This window comes from Cotesia typhae, unplaced genomic scaffold (genome assembly GCF_013202065.1).
Source record: "Cotesia typhae breed Kobodo isofemale line unplaced genomic scaffold, CoteBio_Ctyphae contig_5, whole genome shotgun sequence".
NCBI classification, from domain to species: domain Eukaryota; kingdom Metazoa; phylum Arthropoda; class Insecta; order Hymenoptera; family Braconidae; genus Cotesia; species Cotesia typhae.
In genome coordinates this window covers 302,199-319,323 of record NW_027423757.1, presented here as the reverse complement: position 1 = coordinate 319,323, position 17,125 = coordinate 302,199, and the positions used below count along the sequence as shown (strand labels likewise).

The 17,125-nt window shown below is 32.0% G+C and overlaps 2 protein-coding genes across 4 annotated transcripts; both read left to right on the top strand.

The window, feature by feature from the left end:
* Positions 1-351: 351 nt before the first annotated feature.
* Positions 352-9,041, top strand: Ciapin1 (cytokine induced apoptosis inhibitor 1). Of its 3 annotated transcripts, XM_074248235.1 has the most exons (6): positions 354-611; positions 829-1,151; positions 3,271-3,409; positions 3,767-3,879; positions 8,011-8,095; positions 8,841-9,041. In XM_074248235.1, the coding sequence occupies exons 1-5, from the start codon at positions 464-466 to the stop codon at positions 8,056-8,058; spliced, it is 771 nt and encodes a 256-aa protein (XP_074104336.1). In that variant the 5' UTR covers positions 354-463; the 3' UTR covers positions 8,059-8,095; positions 8,841-9,041. The 3 variants fall into 3 exon arrangements, with proteins under 3 accessions (XP_074104334.1, XP_074104336.1, XP_074104335.1); XM_074248233.1 differs by lacking the exons at positions 8,011-8,095; positions 8,841-9,041 and adding an exon at positions 4,544-4,675 and having other exon boundaries at positions 352-611; XM_074248234.1 differs by lacking the exon at positions 8,011-8,095 and having other exon boundaries at positions 359-611.
* Positions 9,042-13,155: 4,114 nt separating this feature from the next.
* Positions 13,156-15,546, top strand: LOC141531518 (uncharacterized). The gene has a single exon (XM_074249384.1). The coding sequence runs from the start codon at positions 13,156-13,158 to the stop codon at positions 15,544-15,546; it is 2,391 nt and encodes a 796-aa protein (XP_074105485.1).
* Positions 15,547-17,125: the final 1,579 nt, after the last annotated feature.

Genomic DNA, 17,125 nt, shown 5'->3' with positions numbered 1-17,125 from the left:
AAACAACTATTAAGCAATTTCTTGAGATTAAAGTTTCTCTTTCGAAGACACGTGTGCACTCAACGACCAAACTCAGCAATTAAATCAAATAGAAATTCTAAATCTATATAAAATATAAATATAAATTTAAATTATAAATGTAACTAATTAACATATTCAAATTCTGTTTTATCTGACAAGTAGTGTCACCTGCCAGATGCAACCCAAAGCATTATAGTTATTGCGACATAACACTGATAAGCTTAAAATATGTAGAAAAGTTGGCCAGTAATTTACCAGATATTTTACTTATATAAACTAAGTGCGAGTGGTAATTTGTTTTCTTGTGTGCGACTTCGCAAGTGTTTTGTATTGCAAAAAATCTTCAGCAAACTACGTGCGAAACGTTCGTGGACACAGAAGCAGAAGATAAGTGACAGGCCGTTGTAAAATTATACGGATCCTTCTTTTTAATTAAGCCAACATGTATTTATTCAAACCAAACACTAAGATTCTGATTATTGTAGATTTTAATAAAATCAATGAAGCAAATGATTTTGTCCAAGAAATAAGTCAAACTACAAATTTTTCTACTAAAATCACGGTTACTCATCCGACAGAAGTACAAAAAGGTACGTACTTACAATTAAAAATATTTTTGTTTACCTATAAAAGTAGAATTTTTTATCAATTCTATTTGTCAAAATTGTATTATGTTTAAAAAAAAAAAAAAACCTTTAACAACAATAATAATGTTTAAAAAAATCTAATTTTATGATGAAGTCTAGTAATATAAAAATAAATAACTATATTGTATTGTTCATGTGAATAAAATCATTTTTTTTTTAGTGCTGAGCGATTGTGAAAACGATTTAACTGAATATGATTTAATATTGTCATTTACCTCAGAGCTTACTTCTTTAAATAATTTGCTACGAGTTCTAAAACCTGGGGGCTCAATTTTATTACACAAACTGGTAGATCCTCTGCAGATAGATAAAATCGAAGAACTATGTGCTGATAAAATTACTCAACTGAAACTTAATGGTTTTCGTTTTAAAGAAATTGTTATCTCCGATTCCACTTCAAAATGGGAAATTTCAAAAGTTTTTTCAACTTTTAACGAATGTTTTAAAATTTGTCAAGTCATAGGCGAAAAACCATCTTATGAGGTAAAGTATCGATTACATTAATTCATTTTCAAGATTAAAACGTATAAAATAATTTTTCCTAGCTCCATACAGGGTTATAATCTCAAACGAATCATTTTTTAATTTTATAATTATAAGTCTTCGATACTTATAACTAGGGCCAGGAATCTGGTTTCGCTAAAAGAGAGAGAAATAAGATAGTCTAATTCCTTTCTCTCCGTATTCCATTATTTTGTATTGACTTAATTAAATTTTATGTTTATTGAGAATTACAGAGAATAAAATTTTCTGCAAAAAAATTCAAAAGTATATTGCCCCAAGTCCAACCCTTGAGAAATTACAGTTGATCATTGATTGAGAAATAAGATATCAACAAAAAATTGAAATTTAATTTAGTTTTAGTTTTTGTCTTAAAATTTTGTATTTTAATTTTTGTCTTATTTTTTGTCTTGAATTTTAGTCTTAAAATTTTGTCTTAAGACTAAAATTCAAGACAAACAATTAGAACAAAATTTCAATATAAAATTTTAAGATAAAAACTCTCTTAATTCATCCCTTCAGATTGATTTTTTAATCAATTTTGGCACCTAGAACTTTTGAACGTTGAATTGTATCTAAATAATTATCTTGTCATATAGCTTAACGCTAGTAAATATTATTATGATTATTTATTAGTTCAAGTTGTACAGTTTTTAACCATTCTACATAAATTAAATTACTTTACTTATTTACTTCATGACTAGGACACAGTTTTACATTCAGTACTTATCTATAACATAATTATATATATTTTATCTTATATAGTATTTATTGCACTGCGTCTGTTTACTCATCTCTTTTTCCGGCTCTCGATTGCTGCGATCAGACTGCACACTTCTCGTACTGGAGAACCTCTTAAAAGTTCTTTGACTAAGAAGTCCAGATCTGCCTCATATTTATTTTCTGTCAATGACTGGATTACTTGCACTGTTTTTTCACTGCATAAGTTTCTGGCTTCTCTGCACGTTAACAAATGCGCTATTGTTTCCTGCTGACTATTACAGATACGACAGGTCCAATCTTTGTATCCTTTTTTTGAAGCAACGGTCAACATTGCCGCATCTTAGTCTGGCCCACACTTCTTTCGTCCAGCTTTCATCAGTTTTATCTTTCCAGTAGTCCTCGCAGCCTTCTGAGGTCTTCATGAACTTGTAGAGTGGGCAGAAAGTTGACTTATACACCATTTCTCTGGTCTTCTTCTCTTCCAGGACTCGTAGTACTCCAAAACCTTCGTCTAGTCTTTGCTGCACCTCGTCTGGGTCATGTCGTCTTCAGATGAGCTCCAATACGTCCTCACATTCCATTAACTCTAGCGTTTGTACTACTGCTTTACCCCACTTGGACGGCTTACCATTCATTATATTTCTCACTTCTTCCCTAAGACATAGCTTAGGCCACCTGCTATCCTCCATCCTTAGAATGTCCACTAAGTATCTGCTGGCTCTCTTTCTTGTCATGAACAGACTGCTCTCTACCCCAGCTTTCAATCTCCAGATATACTCTGGTAACGCTAGTAAATATATTTTATGGCCAAACAACCCGATGTTTAGTAGAAAATCAAAAAATAAATGAAGAAAAAAATTTTGTTATTATATAATTTTCAACAACTACATAGTAAGACAGAAAAAATTACCTTCATAATGATTTAGTTATATTAAATTAGTTTAAAACTATTAATTTTCAAACGTACTATATAACATTAATTTTGTTTAATTCAGACCTTATGAACTTTTAAAAATAAATGAGTAAAAATTTACAAACAAGTTTCTGTCAACATCTCTAAAAATATGTTGAGAGTGAGTCGTAATAAATGCTTTTTTTCGAAAACTTTGTTTTTTTTTATTTCAAAATTTATTCGAGAAGTAATTAGGAAAATCAAATTTTTGAAAACAAAATTACTACCGCCCAACCTTAGAAAACTAACTAAACACAAGTATGAATTTGAAAATTAAGTGATATGAAATGGAATAATTAATTTACAATATTACAAGTTAAAAATTTCTAGTTTAAGAATCGAGTATTTTGGACTTTCCAATTATTTCAAAAAATACTTTATTTCTTATACATTTTATCTAAAGAGGTTCAATTTATTTTTTATTAGATTGGGTCATCAGTAGCTTTTCAACCTACAAAAAGTCCGACTTCTGTTTGGAAAATAGAAATTGATGATGACATCATAGATGAGGATGATATTTTGAATGATGAGGATAAAGCAAAACCTGATTCCAGTTCCTTAAAAGGTATAACAAGTATTTTATCTCAACTTCTGAGTGATTATCAATGTTTTCCTTGCTGAGTTGTGCTTAGCTAGCCTTTAGGGAGTCCCGTACAGCCAATGTTTGTGGTGTGGTTCAACACTGTTAGTATTAAATTTTGTTTGAAAATCTTATTAGCATACAAATGAATACATTCACGAACACTCCGGTTGAAAACAGCGGACAGTTTTTGAATTGGATTTTAGGGTGGACCATGTATTTCATTTTTGTATAAACAAGATAACCTGACTGGAAAGACAGAAATTTACAATAATCATTCAGTTAATTTTTTTAATGTAACAATGTAATAAAGAATTCTGATATCAATTTAAATGATTTTAGTGTGTGGCACAACGGGAAAACGCAAAGCATGTAAGGACTGTACATGTGGTTTGGCTCAAGAATTAAATGAAGCTGAACTTGACTTGAAAAATCAAAAGTCATCATGTGGAAATGTAAGTACACGGATAAATTATTAAGCTAAAAACTCCTATTATTAATAAAATACCTTCTCATCATATACTATTGTGCTGTACTGTTGTATTGATTGATTTTATTCGATACTTTATCTACAAGATGATATTTTAAAAATATCGATAAAATATTTCTTGGAAAAATTTCTAAATTTTTTCATTATCTTGAGTCTTCCGCCGTAAACACTCTTCAAATACTCATGACTACATAGTTTACTTTCATGTATCCTTTTCTTGAATAACCGCAAGATTTATTAGTGATAACTAATTAATTCGTCTGCAAAGATGTACCAACTCATGTCATTAAATTTACTGTTACGAGTTGTCTAAAAATATTTTCATAATCCTCTAAATTAAAATGCATGAAAGTTTTGAAGTTAGTCATAGGTCGAAACTCGCAAAAAATGGGACACTAATCATTATTAGTTAAAATTAAGAAACGCAAGTAGCGCGCTATTTAAATTTCTAGTTAATTACACCGGCCCAAGAAAAACATAGATCGAAGATTTTCAATAATCGGGAAGTTATTTTTTTTACCCCGTTATTTGAATACAGTTTGGATCGAATGCGGTTTGAAAATTCAAAAAGTTATGTTTTATTAAACTGCTATTAGAGTTTCGAGCTCGAAGAGCTCAAAAACGTAATGTGTTATCTTGAGCACTTGCACAAAATAAGCGGGTGGTTGCAGGGATGGCCTTTAGGATCAACCTTCGTCTTATTTTCTTTTTCGGTTCTACTTGAAAATTTGATAATTTATAGATGAAAAAAAAATATTGCCGCCGAAAAAAATATTTTAAGTTAATTAGGAACTTTACGCATTGAAAAAATCGATTTCCCATATAAATAACAGAGGGAAAAATTTTTTTCGGTTTCTACTCTATTTTTCGGTATTGAAAACATTTTTTTAGAAAAAATGGAAGTACCGTTTTTGTAGGAAATTAAATTTGCTACAAAAAAGGTCCTTTAAGCAAGCACTCTCCGACCAATAGTTTTTAAGTTGTTGAGCTGAATAGATGAATGTTAACAGTAATTGATACCAAATTTTCTTTAAATTGGAATTTTTTTAATCTTACATTAGATATTGTTTACAACTAACGCTGGAAAGTAATTGAATTGTAAATTTTAGAGATGGCGTTTTGTATTTAGCTAATAAAGATAAATTTTAATACATAATTTCTATTAAATCATAATATCAATGAACTAAAATTCAAATTTGTGCGCATAGTTTGATTTTCAAGATTTTTCAATTCTATTTTGCGGCACGATTACGCTGTTCTTGACTTTATCTATCCTTTACTACACTATACATAAGGTTCTGCTCTTCATTAATATTGACAAATGAATTAATTAAACTCAGTTTTTATTGTTTTTTTATTGGTAATAAATACTAGTAGTAATGATAATAAGTGTGAAGTAAATTGGAGGTAGTGATTAGACTAATATTTTAGTAAAATGTCTATCAAAGACTATTGTAGGAATTTTTATTTAATTAGCCACGAACGTAAATTTTTGTCCTAACGAAAGCTACCTACTAATCGGGAATTATTGAGTTTGTTTATGTACAGTTATAAATCTTTCGATAAACAACTGAATAAAAGTATGAAAATTTTGATTGATGATGTGAATATTGTTTGGAGTAAAACGAAAATCCTTGTGATGAGAGTTCAAAATAGTATTGAAAAATTGAAAAACTTGTACAATAAGTGGATTAAAGTAAAACAAAATTCTTTTTGTACTAAATCAGCTTGTCAAAAAACAAAATAAGTCGATATCCAGCTTTTGTCCCATAAACTATTTGACTTTGTAAATCAAAATAAAAATGGATGCTTAACGTATACATATGAAAAAAAAATATTTTTGGATAACGAGCGAAAAAATCTATGCTGAGGTGTTGTGCCATTGGATTTAGAAGAAATAAAGTACGAATTTAAAATGTGTTAACATAAAAAAATTTAAGATTTTTTCTTTCATGACAAAAAATTAGAACAGTTTTGCATCGAAAGTCGATAGTTATATTTAAGCGATTTTAACTTCCCACTGAATTTTTAAAATTACATCCAGATCAATGAAAATCTGACAAAGATCATAATACGTGCTTAATAATTTTAAGAAATGTACACGTCGTAAATGATACTGTTGAGCGAGAATTTCAATTAATAGAATCATAAAATCGAAGTCTAACTTATAACGAAGATCAGTAACAATACATATTACAAGTTGTGGCAAAGTATAGAAAGCAATTTCCTAATGCTAATAAATAAATTTTAATGTTATCAACTCTGAAATGAAAGAAAAAAAAATCACTTTTAGTAATTCTAATGATTTATGCATGAGAATTTATGTTTATTTGCTAAACACAAAACTTCATCGTTGCTAAAATTAACAATTTAATAACTTTCCAGCGTTAATTGTAAATAATGTCTAATGTAAGATTAAAAAATTCCAATTTAAAAAAATTTGGTATCAAGAATTATTAACATTCATCTTTTTAGCTCAAGAACTCAAAAATTATGGGTCGGAGAGTGTTTACTTAAAGGAACTTTTTTGTAAAAAATTAAATTTCCTACGAAAGCTGTATTTCCATTTTTTCTGAAAAAATTTTTTTAATCCCGACAAATAGAATAGAAACCGAAAAAAAATTTTCCTTGGGTTATTTATATGGGAAATCGAATTTTTCAATGAGTGGAGCTTCTAATTAACTTAGATTTTTTTTTTTTCGGCGGCGATATTTTTTTTGTCCATAAATTATCAGATTTTCAGGTAGGACCGGAAAAAAAAAAAAAAAAAAAATATCACCTAAAAACGAAATACCCTAATAGTTATTATAATATGTGTAAAAAAGATATTCCGTCGACAAGAGTAATATAAATATATAAATCAATATATATCTAAGAAGTAAAAATAAATTGCTGTTACAATAAAACAATGACATCAAAACGAATGCAAAAGTGGAATTTCATTAGATCTGTCTGAGTGAGTAGGTAATTTTTGGTCTACACTAATGGTGAGGTTTACAAATTGCAGCTTATTTAATAAGCTTTCAGATACAATTTGAAAAGAAATTTACAACTGATCACATTCAATAGTTATTTCGCAAAGAAACAGTAAAAATTTCAATTTTTGTGTGTTTTGAAGAATTTAAATTTCTGTCACTCCTAAATTGTTGAATTTTTTAAAATATATAAATAAGCAAATTAAAGCTTACTGAATATATATATATATATATATATATATATATATATATATATATATATATATATATATATATATATATATATATATAAAAGAAAACTTGGAATTTATAGTCCCTATGATCGGGACTTCACCGAGAAGTTCGCAAAACTGTTACTTTTGTATGATTGAAATTGCTGTTTTTTCCTCGAATAATAGAAATAAAATACAGTACGCCAATTTTTTATCAGTTATTAAACCTCAGAAAACATTATAGTCGTAGACGAAATTGAGGCTTTTAAAGAGATGGAAGTAGAAAAAAAAAAGACGTGCGAATGGAATAAGTAGAAGAGTAAATCTCTGAAGATAAAAATTCTGAGAATGAAGATCGTTTGAGAACGAAAGAGTTCGATACCAACAAATAACAGTTTGAAATTCGAGAAAATCGTTCTCTTCGTTCTAGTTACAGAAATTTTTTATAGATTTTAAAATTTTGTCAATTTTTCAATTCTAAGATCATATTTCAAACATATAAATACACCCAAGTCATTAACAATTGTGTTAATTTATAACTTCTTATATTTATGACAGCAATTTTTTCGATTTTTTTGACTTTTTAAGATTTAAAAAAATTTTAAAACCTTAATGAGACAAGAAAACTTCAGATTCAAATTCAGTGGAACAAAGTACATAAAAATCATACTCAATCTGAATTCAAAAAATTGTTTTCATCTTGATATATTTCGATTTTTCATGATTTATTGGAATTTTTTCGAGTTCTTTGCAATTTTTCCAAATTTTGACGGCTCAACATATTACTTAACATTTAGATTTAGATTCAGTGAATTGAAATACATAAAAATCATACTTGATCTGAGTCCACAAAAATTTATTCATCGCTGTGACTGCAGTTTTTCGAAATTTTTTGCCTTTTTTTTTTAGGTTTTTTGCATTTTACTCAAAATTGTAAGGGTGTACAAGCAAAACTGACTTCAGATTCGAATTCAGAGCGTCAAAATACTTAAAGGTAGATAGGTCCGGTCAAAAGTGCGGACCTCTTTTTTTTTCTGGGCCAATGTTATTATTTTATATTTATTTCTTGTGCGATTTATTCGATATTATGTTTCAAATCAAGCAGTATATCGATACTGTCATTCTAATATGTCGATCGTATCCCGCAGAAAATTTTACAGCAGACGATAGAATAGTTCAATTTTGACATTGATTAAAGGGGATTCGATGGATGAAAAAATTTATTAAATTATTTGACTTTTGAATTTTTAAGAAGACTCGCATGTTGTTATGGTTAAATTTAAAAAAAAAAGTCAAGTTGTCAAATTTTGTGGAATATGACGTATTAGAATGACAATACCGATATGTTTTCGATGTAAATGTAAAAAGATTTGGACAATCTGTCACTTAATTTCTTTTTAATGTCTGCCACTCATACTGAAGAGTAAGTCGTAGTAAATCTAATTTCAAAAATTTTAGTTTTTTCCATTATTCTTTAGAAAAATCAAAAATTTGGGCAACAAGAAGCTTTCACAAAAATTAGTCATTTGTTCTTTTTTGTAAATTTTATTTTATTTAATTCCAAAATTCATTTGTGATGTAATGAAAAAAATAAAATTTCTGAAAATACACCTACTACGATCTAGTTTTGAATACTTACTAATACGAATATCAGTAGCTTGTCGAGTATTTACATTTCTCACTTTTTGAAATCAGTAATAATTTTCCTGATTTATTATATTAATCTAATTATTTTGCAGTGTTATCTTGGTGATGCTTTTCGTTGTGGCAGCTGTCCTTATCTCGGAATGCCGGCCTTCAAAGCAGGTGAAAAAGTCCTTATACAAGAAACTCAACTAATTAGTGATAATTAAGTTATTTTTTATTTGTACTTATATATTTAAATATGTTTAATTATAAAAATGTAAAAAAATTATCAATAAACTATTGTTCATACCTAACGATGAAATTTCTTTTACCCGGAAAAAAATCAGCATATATGATTGTGCTTGACCGAGCATGAATCAGGCATAATCAGCATAATACCATAATCATGCATGACAATACATGAGTTGTGTATGATCATGCACGATTGTGGTATATAATAATCATGTACTCTTAAACATGCGTTATTTCGCAAGGTCTGTCATGATTATGCATAATCATACACAACCATACTCGACTGTGCATGACTGTGTACCGTGAGAACTAAAAGGTCATGCGTGAATCTGCATGACGAAATACGGTCTTGTATGGTCATACAAGAAACTTGCTTGATCATGCATGATTCATGCTTGGTAGAGCTTGATCATGTATAAAGTCGTTTAACACAGTGGAGATTATCATGAATGACTGTACATGCCCTTAAATGGTCATACATGATTTATGCTTGACTAAGCTTGATCAGCACGAACATGTGTGATTGAACAGAATAAGTAAGCATGAACCTGCTTAGCTGCGTATGGCTTTGTACGATCATTCATGACCGGGTTTGGCCAAGCGTGACCATGTACGATAAAAAGTAGTTGTCGTAGTAATTCATCAAAAAGACCAATTCAATAATAATTATAACGATTCTATTACAAATCGTATCAAGATATTATAGCATAATATTCTTTTGCTTTATTAAAAATTTTGCGTTAGTAAAATACTTACAAACTATGCATACGTATTGAAAATTGTGTGCATTTTTATTCTTTAACATATACTGAGTTACTTTATCAGAACGAAAATAGTTATCTTTGATTTACATGTAATATCCCTGGTTAAAAATACTGATTGAAAAGAATTGAGAAGCAGCCGCTCCATGCAAACTGTACATCTACATATACAAACAAAATAATTTAAATTATTAAAAAGAATTCGAATTTCAAAATTTTCAATTCTTTTAAATCAACATTTTTAAACAATTAAATACGTGGAGTATTTATTTAGAATGTACAATTTCTAATTAATGAATACTATTGATGCTGCAGGAGTTGCAAGTGGCTACAATCCGAGCGTATTTATTCGTTTTTTGACAACACCATCTGGTGCTTGGTTGCCAATGTTGTTGCAGTGCTGTATTAAACTCTCGCTAATATTTCTAGATATCAACTTCAATCAACAACGTGCGTTTTTTTAGTGCAATTGTCATTCAAACGCGTTTGCTTTTCGTTAAAAAGTGAGGTTAGTTTATCACACGCTTGGAGAGGCCTGTTGATATAGTGGTAAGCTCCTATCCACAATCATCAATTTCAATCACGAGTTACCTAATCTAACAACAGATAGTACCCCGGTCGGAAACGAACTCGCGCCGAACAATGACTTCTACAATAACACATCCACAAGCTCTCTACTCATACATACTGGTGAATACATAAACAACACCTCGCTCGAATAAGACAACTCAATGGACGATGACAGCGATTGAGGAGCTCTAGTCCAACCACGAACATGCTGACTTAGACTCTAAGGAAGTCAAAAGGAATGGAAGACTCTCCAACACCGAGAGACTTGCAAAGTTGAACGACAAGGCACAAACCAAACTAAACTCTCAGGTTTCAAGCCAGACAACATCAGCTGGTGCTCCCCATTCTATACCACTTCTATTACCACCTATTCCTGAGGTGAATTCACTCCAGGACTTAATGAAGCAACTCATGATTTGGAGACACGAGGATAAAAGCGATATGGCCAAATTTAAGGCCGAAGTATTTGAGTGAATCTCCAACGAAACCAATAAGTTTTCAAGTCGAGTCGATCAGCGATCTGATGAGCTCACCATTAAATCTACTAATTTGAAACAAGAGTTATACCGCATCAAAACGAGAGTCACGGCAATGGAGCAACGACGGCCCACGGAATCTAGTTGCTCCCGTAACCAGGAACTCAACCTGATAAATATCGCCATCAACGAGATCGAGCGTAGAAGGCGAACAAACAACATCATCATACGTGGACTTGCTAATTTACCACCATCAACCTCAACACTAGATTCTGCTTTTCGACTCCTAGAGCAGCGTTTCAAGGAAACAACCGTCATCATGCAGGTGGACTTCGTGGGCAAAAACAACAATATCATACGGTGCACTTTAAACTCTGCACTAACAAAAAAAGAAATTATGCTCAACAAAAGATCAGCTTTCCCAAGTTCTGTGTACATTGACCACGATAGGACGCCAGCTGATTCTGCCATCGCCCGGGTGATCTGACACGAAGTTCTCAGACTCAGAACTGCAGGTAACCAAGTCAAAACTGGCCAAAGATCCATCCAAATTGACGGCATTTGGCATCAATGGGATGACTACAAGTCGAAAAAAGTTTGGACTCTGCCCCAAACTTGGCCTCTCGATTTGCACAGAAATGGCCCCAGCAGGTCAAGACCTGAAACCGCTGGCAACATTTCTTCCACGAGAAGTTCTCATATCTCATATGACAATAAACTAAAGCGGTTTCATTCCAAAAACAGAGTAACGCCCAGGATGTTACGGTAATAACATTCTGGAATGCACGAGGTATCCCGAAACCTCAAGTTTTGCTCAGCCTCAAAGAAGGGACTATAATCCATATTTCAGAGACATAGCGCACTACAAGCAAAACCAATCTTCCTTCCTCATTAGATTTATACAACAAAGTGTAGTGTACAGTGAATATACAGTGAGTAGCGTCTTTTTCTCGTGCTACGTTATTTACCTTAACTTCAGTTTGATTTTATATATTTTTTGCTGTCAGGACAGTTTCTTGAACAGTAATTTATTGCGAATATTTGTATCTATTAACTGTCATAGAGTATTAATTGGCTCATTTGTTATTTGTGATCAACTTCAATTAATATAATTTGGAGGTTGGACTTTGCCGTTGACTTGTGAGACTCTGCCTGTTTAGTGCTACCATCTGACTGACTTATTGGAAAGGTGTTGTATTCATTATGACCTGTGTTTTATGTTTTTCGGAGATTTCGGACTCGGCACACTGCATTAAGGCGAACTGTCATCTACATCATAAATTTCATGTGTCGTGTGTCAAGATCAGATATAACTTTGGTTCCGCAACCGATGCTTTAAATGCGGTACATAAACAATGCCCAGCATGCCCAGAAACTAACTCGATGAATTTATTGACATCGATTGCTATTCATTTACCCAAGCTAAGTAAGCTTGATAAATTGGATAACCTTGAAAAGTCAGCACAAGAGTTACATGAAAAAGTGGATGATATTATCTCTAAGCAGGCTGCATTGGATACTAAATTTATCAGTTTGGAGAAAAGAGTGAGTGAGCTTGAAAATAAGGGATTTTCAGATGGCTCAAAAAAGGAAGCTGAGAAGGTTTTGAGGGCAGCCGATATTTTACTGAATTGCAATTTTGAACAAAGGGCCTTACAAATTGAGGCACAAGCTCTTGCGGATGAGATTTCAATATCTGGTTTAGAAGAAGTAGGGGAGGAAAATCTCAAGGAAGTTGTAAAAAATTTATTTGACGTCCTTGACGTCCCTCGGGATGATTTCGGAGTCAAATATGTAAAAAGAATTGGCAAAGTAGCTGAAGCTAGGACAAGGAATGCTAGGCAAAAACGGAGGGATGTGCTTATAAAGTTTGACTGCAAAGAAGCTGTCGATGTAATGATCAAGAAGTCCAGAGATATTATTATTAAAAATAATGATTTGATAGCCAAGGAAAATATCTCGCAGGACCCTGTGCGTCTTCATCGCCGTCATCCGCGTGATTTATATAAATTTCGGTTGCAGTTATTAAAGGACTATCCTAAGCTGCTTGCAAAAAATGTGTGGATTGCTGCAGCCTCAGTGTTCGTCAGAATAGATTCTGAGAAACCGCCGCTAAAACTATTGTCATCTAATGGGATAGAGGAGCTTAAAAAGCACATTCGTTCATGTCAATAACTTTCATTCACTTCATCATCATTATCGCTTGCTCAGGAACGAGTGAGTCAATCAACTACCTCTGCTCAAGTTCCTCTCAGTGTCTGTCACGTTAATATTCGTTCATTAAACTGCAACTTCATTTTGTTTAGAGAATTTTTAGGACGCATACTTTTGATGTTATTGCTGTTAGCGAAACATGGTTAAACGCAAACATGTCAGATGCTCAATTTCATATTCCATCATTTACACTGCACAGGAATGATCGGTATCAAAGGAGTGGGGGAGGTGTTGCGTTGTACGTCAAAGACTCGCTTTCGTCAAAATTTATCATCAGTTCTAAATATATTCCTGGTCACCCGGAATATTTGCTTATTGAAATCTGGCACTCGACGAGACAAAAAATATTAGTGGGAGTAGTATATAATCCGCCTACTTCTTCATCGTTAAATCTATTGGAGGCTGATATGGACGACATTATGTCACATTACAATCATGTTATTCTTCTTGGGGATTTTAATATTAATATGCAAGCCGCTAACTCAAGATCGGATCTCCTACTAGAATTCTATGGAAGTCTCGGTATGCATCTGGTCAACTTCGAAGCTACTCATCATTCAGCTGATAGTCACTCCTGGATTGATCATTGCTTGGTTAGTCATGAGGACTTAGTAATTTCTTCTAGACAGTCATCAGAACCGTTTTTAGCAGATCATGATCTTATCTCGATTATTTACGATTACTCTGTTCCAGTGCATGGGCGTAAAAAGATCTGGTGCAGGAGTTGGAACCATATTGATGACACCTTGATGCGAAATATCTGCGACAACTTAGATCTGTCACACGTTGAGCATTCTGAGTCGGTTGACGAAATGAATAATTTGCTTCATCAACACATTCGTCAAGTGATTGAAGCAGTAGCGCCTTTGAGAGAAGTTGAAGTTCGTGATCAACCTGCACCCTGGGTGACTCAAGAAGTTAAGACTCTTCAGCGCCGTCGGTCGAAGCTGTATAGGATTTTTAAAAGATCGGGATTTGCCTACAAAGAGTACTCTGGAATGCGTAAAGTTATTAAGCGTAAAATTATAGATGCGAAAAAAGAATATTTTGTTAGTCGATTTCAAAACTGTAAGTGTGCGAAATCTTTGTGGAATGATTTCCATAATTTAGGTTTAGCTAAGCGACATGACATGTATGCGGCTCCAGATCTTAATTTAGATGAAATGAACGAGTACTTTGTTAATGCTGTCGGTCCGCCTTTGCAGGACATAGATTTTGATTACCTAGAAACTTGTGTGGTAAAACACAGTAGCTCATTTGAATTTAAAGAACTGACCTTACCAAATGTAAGGCAAGCTTGCATGAGATTGACTTCTGGGTCAATGAGTCCTGATCACTTTGAGATAAAGACTTACAAAATTTTGTTACCCTATTTTCTGTTTCATATAACTAATCTCTTTAATCTCTCGTTGTCTTCTGGCTCTTTCCCATCGGCCTGGAAGAAATCTTATGTGCTGCCTTTGCCAAAAGTGCGCAGTCCTGCTAGCTATGCAGATTACAGGCCTATATCGTTACTCTGTACATTGTCGAAGGCTTTAGAGCGATGTGTTCATGATCAAATTCTTGAATACCTGTTAGTTAATGGTATCGTTGATGAATTTCAGACAGCGTTCCGTGTAGGACTCAATACGCAAGATGCTCTCTTAAAATTTTGTGACGACATCAGGTTAGGTATGGATGAAACTAACATTACTGTTGCGGTATTCTTTGATTTTAGTAAAGCGTTTGATTCTGTAATCTTTGATGTTCTCATGTTCAAATTAAAAGCTATGGGATTCAGCTGCAATGTAATCAATTGGATTTTATCTTACTTAGTAGGTAGATTGCAAGCTGTGCGTGATAGTAATGGCATAACATCTGTGGGGAAGGACATTTTGTGTGGTGTGCCACAGGGTAGTGTCCTCGGCCCATTATTATACTCTATCTATGTAACAGACTTAGGGCGTCTCCTCAAATGTTGTAAACATCTTTTCTATGCTGACGATTTAGTCATTTACTTAAATTGTAGATTATGCGATTTATCGAGATGTATCAATACTTTGAATGAGGAGATAGCTGTTATAACGGAATGGTGCGTTAAGAATGGGTTAAAGATGAATCTTAGTAAGATGAAGGCGATGATCTTTGGCACTGTTTTCAAGCTTGCGGATCTTCAGCATGTTCCTGTACCTAACATTGTTAAAAACGATATTGTCATTGATTATTGTAAATCGGTTAGATACTTGGGCGTAGTGCTTGAGGATACTCTTACCTGGTCCTTGCAGGTTTCGGAAATTTGCAAGAAGACCATGAGGATTCTTGCCCAACTTAAAATGAACGGCAACGCCTTTAGTTTCGCGGTCAAGAAAAGACTAGTAACTACCTTGATTTTTCCAGTATTCGATTATTGCGCAGCGGTGTATACCGATTTAACAGCTCAACAACAACTTAGACTGCAACGCAAACTAAATGCTTGTGTTAGGTATATATTTAAATTATCTAGATTTGAACATGTTACGAGGTACTACAAAGAACTGTGTTGGTTAACTCTAAGTAATATTTTGTAGAACGTAATAATTTGCTTGTTATACCTGGTTGCCACAGCACCAAATATGACAAATCTTTCTTGGTATGTGCAATTAGAGTATGGAATCGGTTACCTTCATATTGCACCACACAATTGACTTTTCCTGCTTTCCGTAAAGCGTGTTTTGAGTATTTGTTAAGTGAAGAGAATGGAAGATTTGATCACAATCTCTAATAAAATATTTTTTGTATTTGATGATGAAGTGATGTATTGATGTATGCATTATATGTATATAAATGTATTAAAAATATTTGTAATACACTAATTTTGTTAATTTAACATTTAATGTTATGTATTTTGGAAGGCCGCAAGGAGCTACGACTTCATGGTCTTCAAACAATAAATAATAATAATAATAACAAAGTGTGATCTCCGGCAATCAAAAACAAAATTCTTGGAAGGCCCAGTGGCGGTCTGATCACGCTCATTGAAAAAGATTTAAATTATCGGATATTGTCGAAAAAAAGTGTCCTGTTTCGCCAGAACCGAAGCGTTGGCTTATGACATATCTCTTAATATCTCTCTTCTCGCGTGATGTCAGAGCTAACAGGTCGAATATTGATCTATAACTAACTGTTCGTGATTATATTTAAGCAACCCGGGTAAAAACCTTTACATATAACTATATATAATTATATATGATTTATATATAATTATATATAATGACTGTCGGGATTTCGTATAATTATATATAATGTTCAGGGTTTCGTATAATTATATATAATGACTTTTGTGATTTCGTAGAGTTATATATAATTTTGAAAAGTTTTATTTTACATAATTTTACACAAAAATGTACAGCAATTTTATTTTAAATTAAAATAATTACATAATTACCAAACTCTGTTTGATTTATCTGGCCTTTTACATATATAGTCTCCCGGGTAAAAAAAATTATATATAATTCTATAGAACCATATATAATCTATATATGACTTCATATAATTTATATATAACTATATGTCATTACATACAATCGTGGTCATTAATTTAAGTATGTTTTTAAGTTTACTGGAAAATAGCCATTTTTCAACTCGAACGTTTATAAACTATAAATTTGAAAATTAGTTGATAATGTAATTTATAAAATAAGTCGGAACTAAAAAATGATATTAATGAAATTAGCGAAATGGAAATTTCACCAAATCAAAATTCAGTCATTTATAAAATAGCGAAAAACAAAAATCTTCGGCTACGTGAATTTAGCAAATTCTTACTACAGAAACTTATAAAATTAGCCGATTGTTAACTTTACGAATTGTAAAATTAGCCGTTTTTAAACTTCTTATAACTTTTGAATGAGTCAGTCGAATCTGCTCTAATTTTCAGAGAAATTAAATTTATGAAAGTCCTTTCAGATGCCTCAAAGCGTTTTTTGATTCGTCGATCCGTTAAAGAATTACGAGAGATTTAGAAACAGCTAATTTTACATTTCACAAAGTTTATAATCGGCTAATTTGACAAGTTTCTGCAGTAAGAATTGGCTAAATTCACGTATCTACAGATTTTTGTTTTTCGCTATTTTTTAAATGACTAAATTTATAATTGGTGAAATTTAA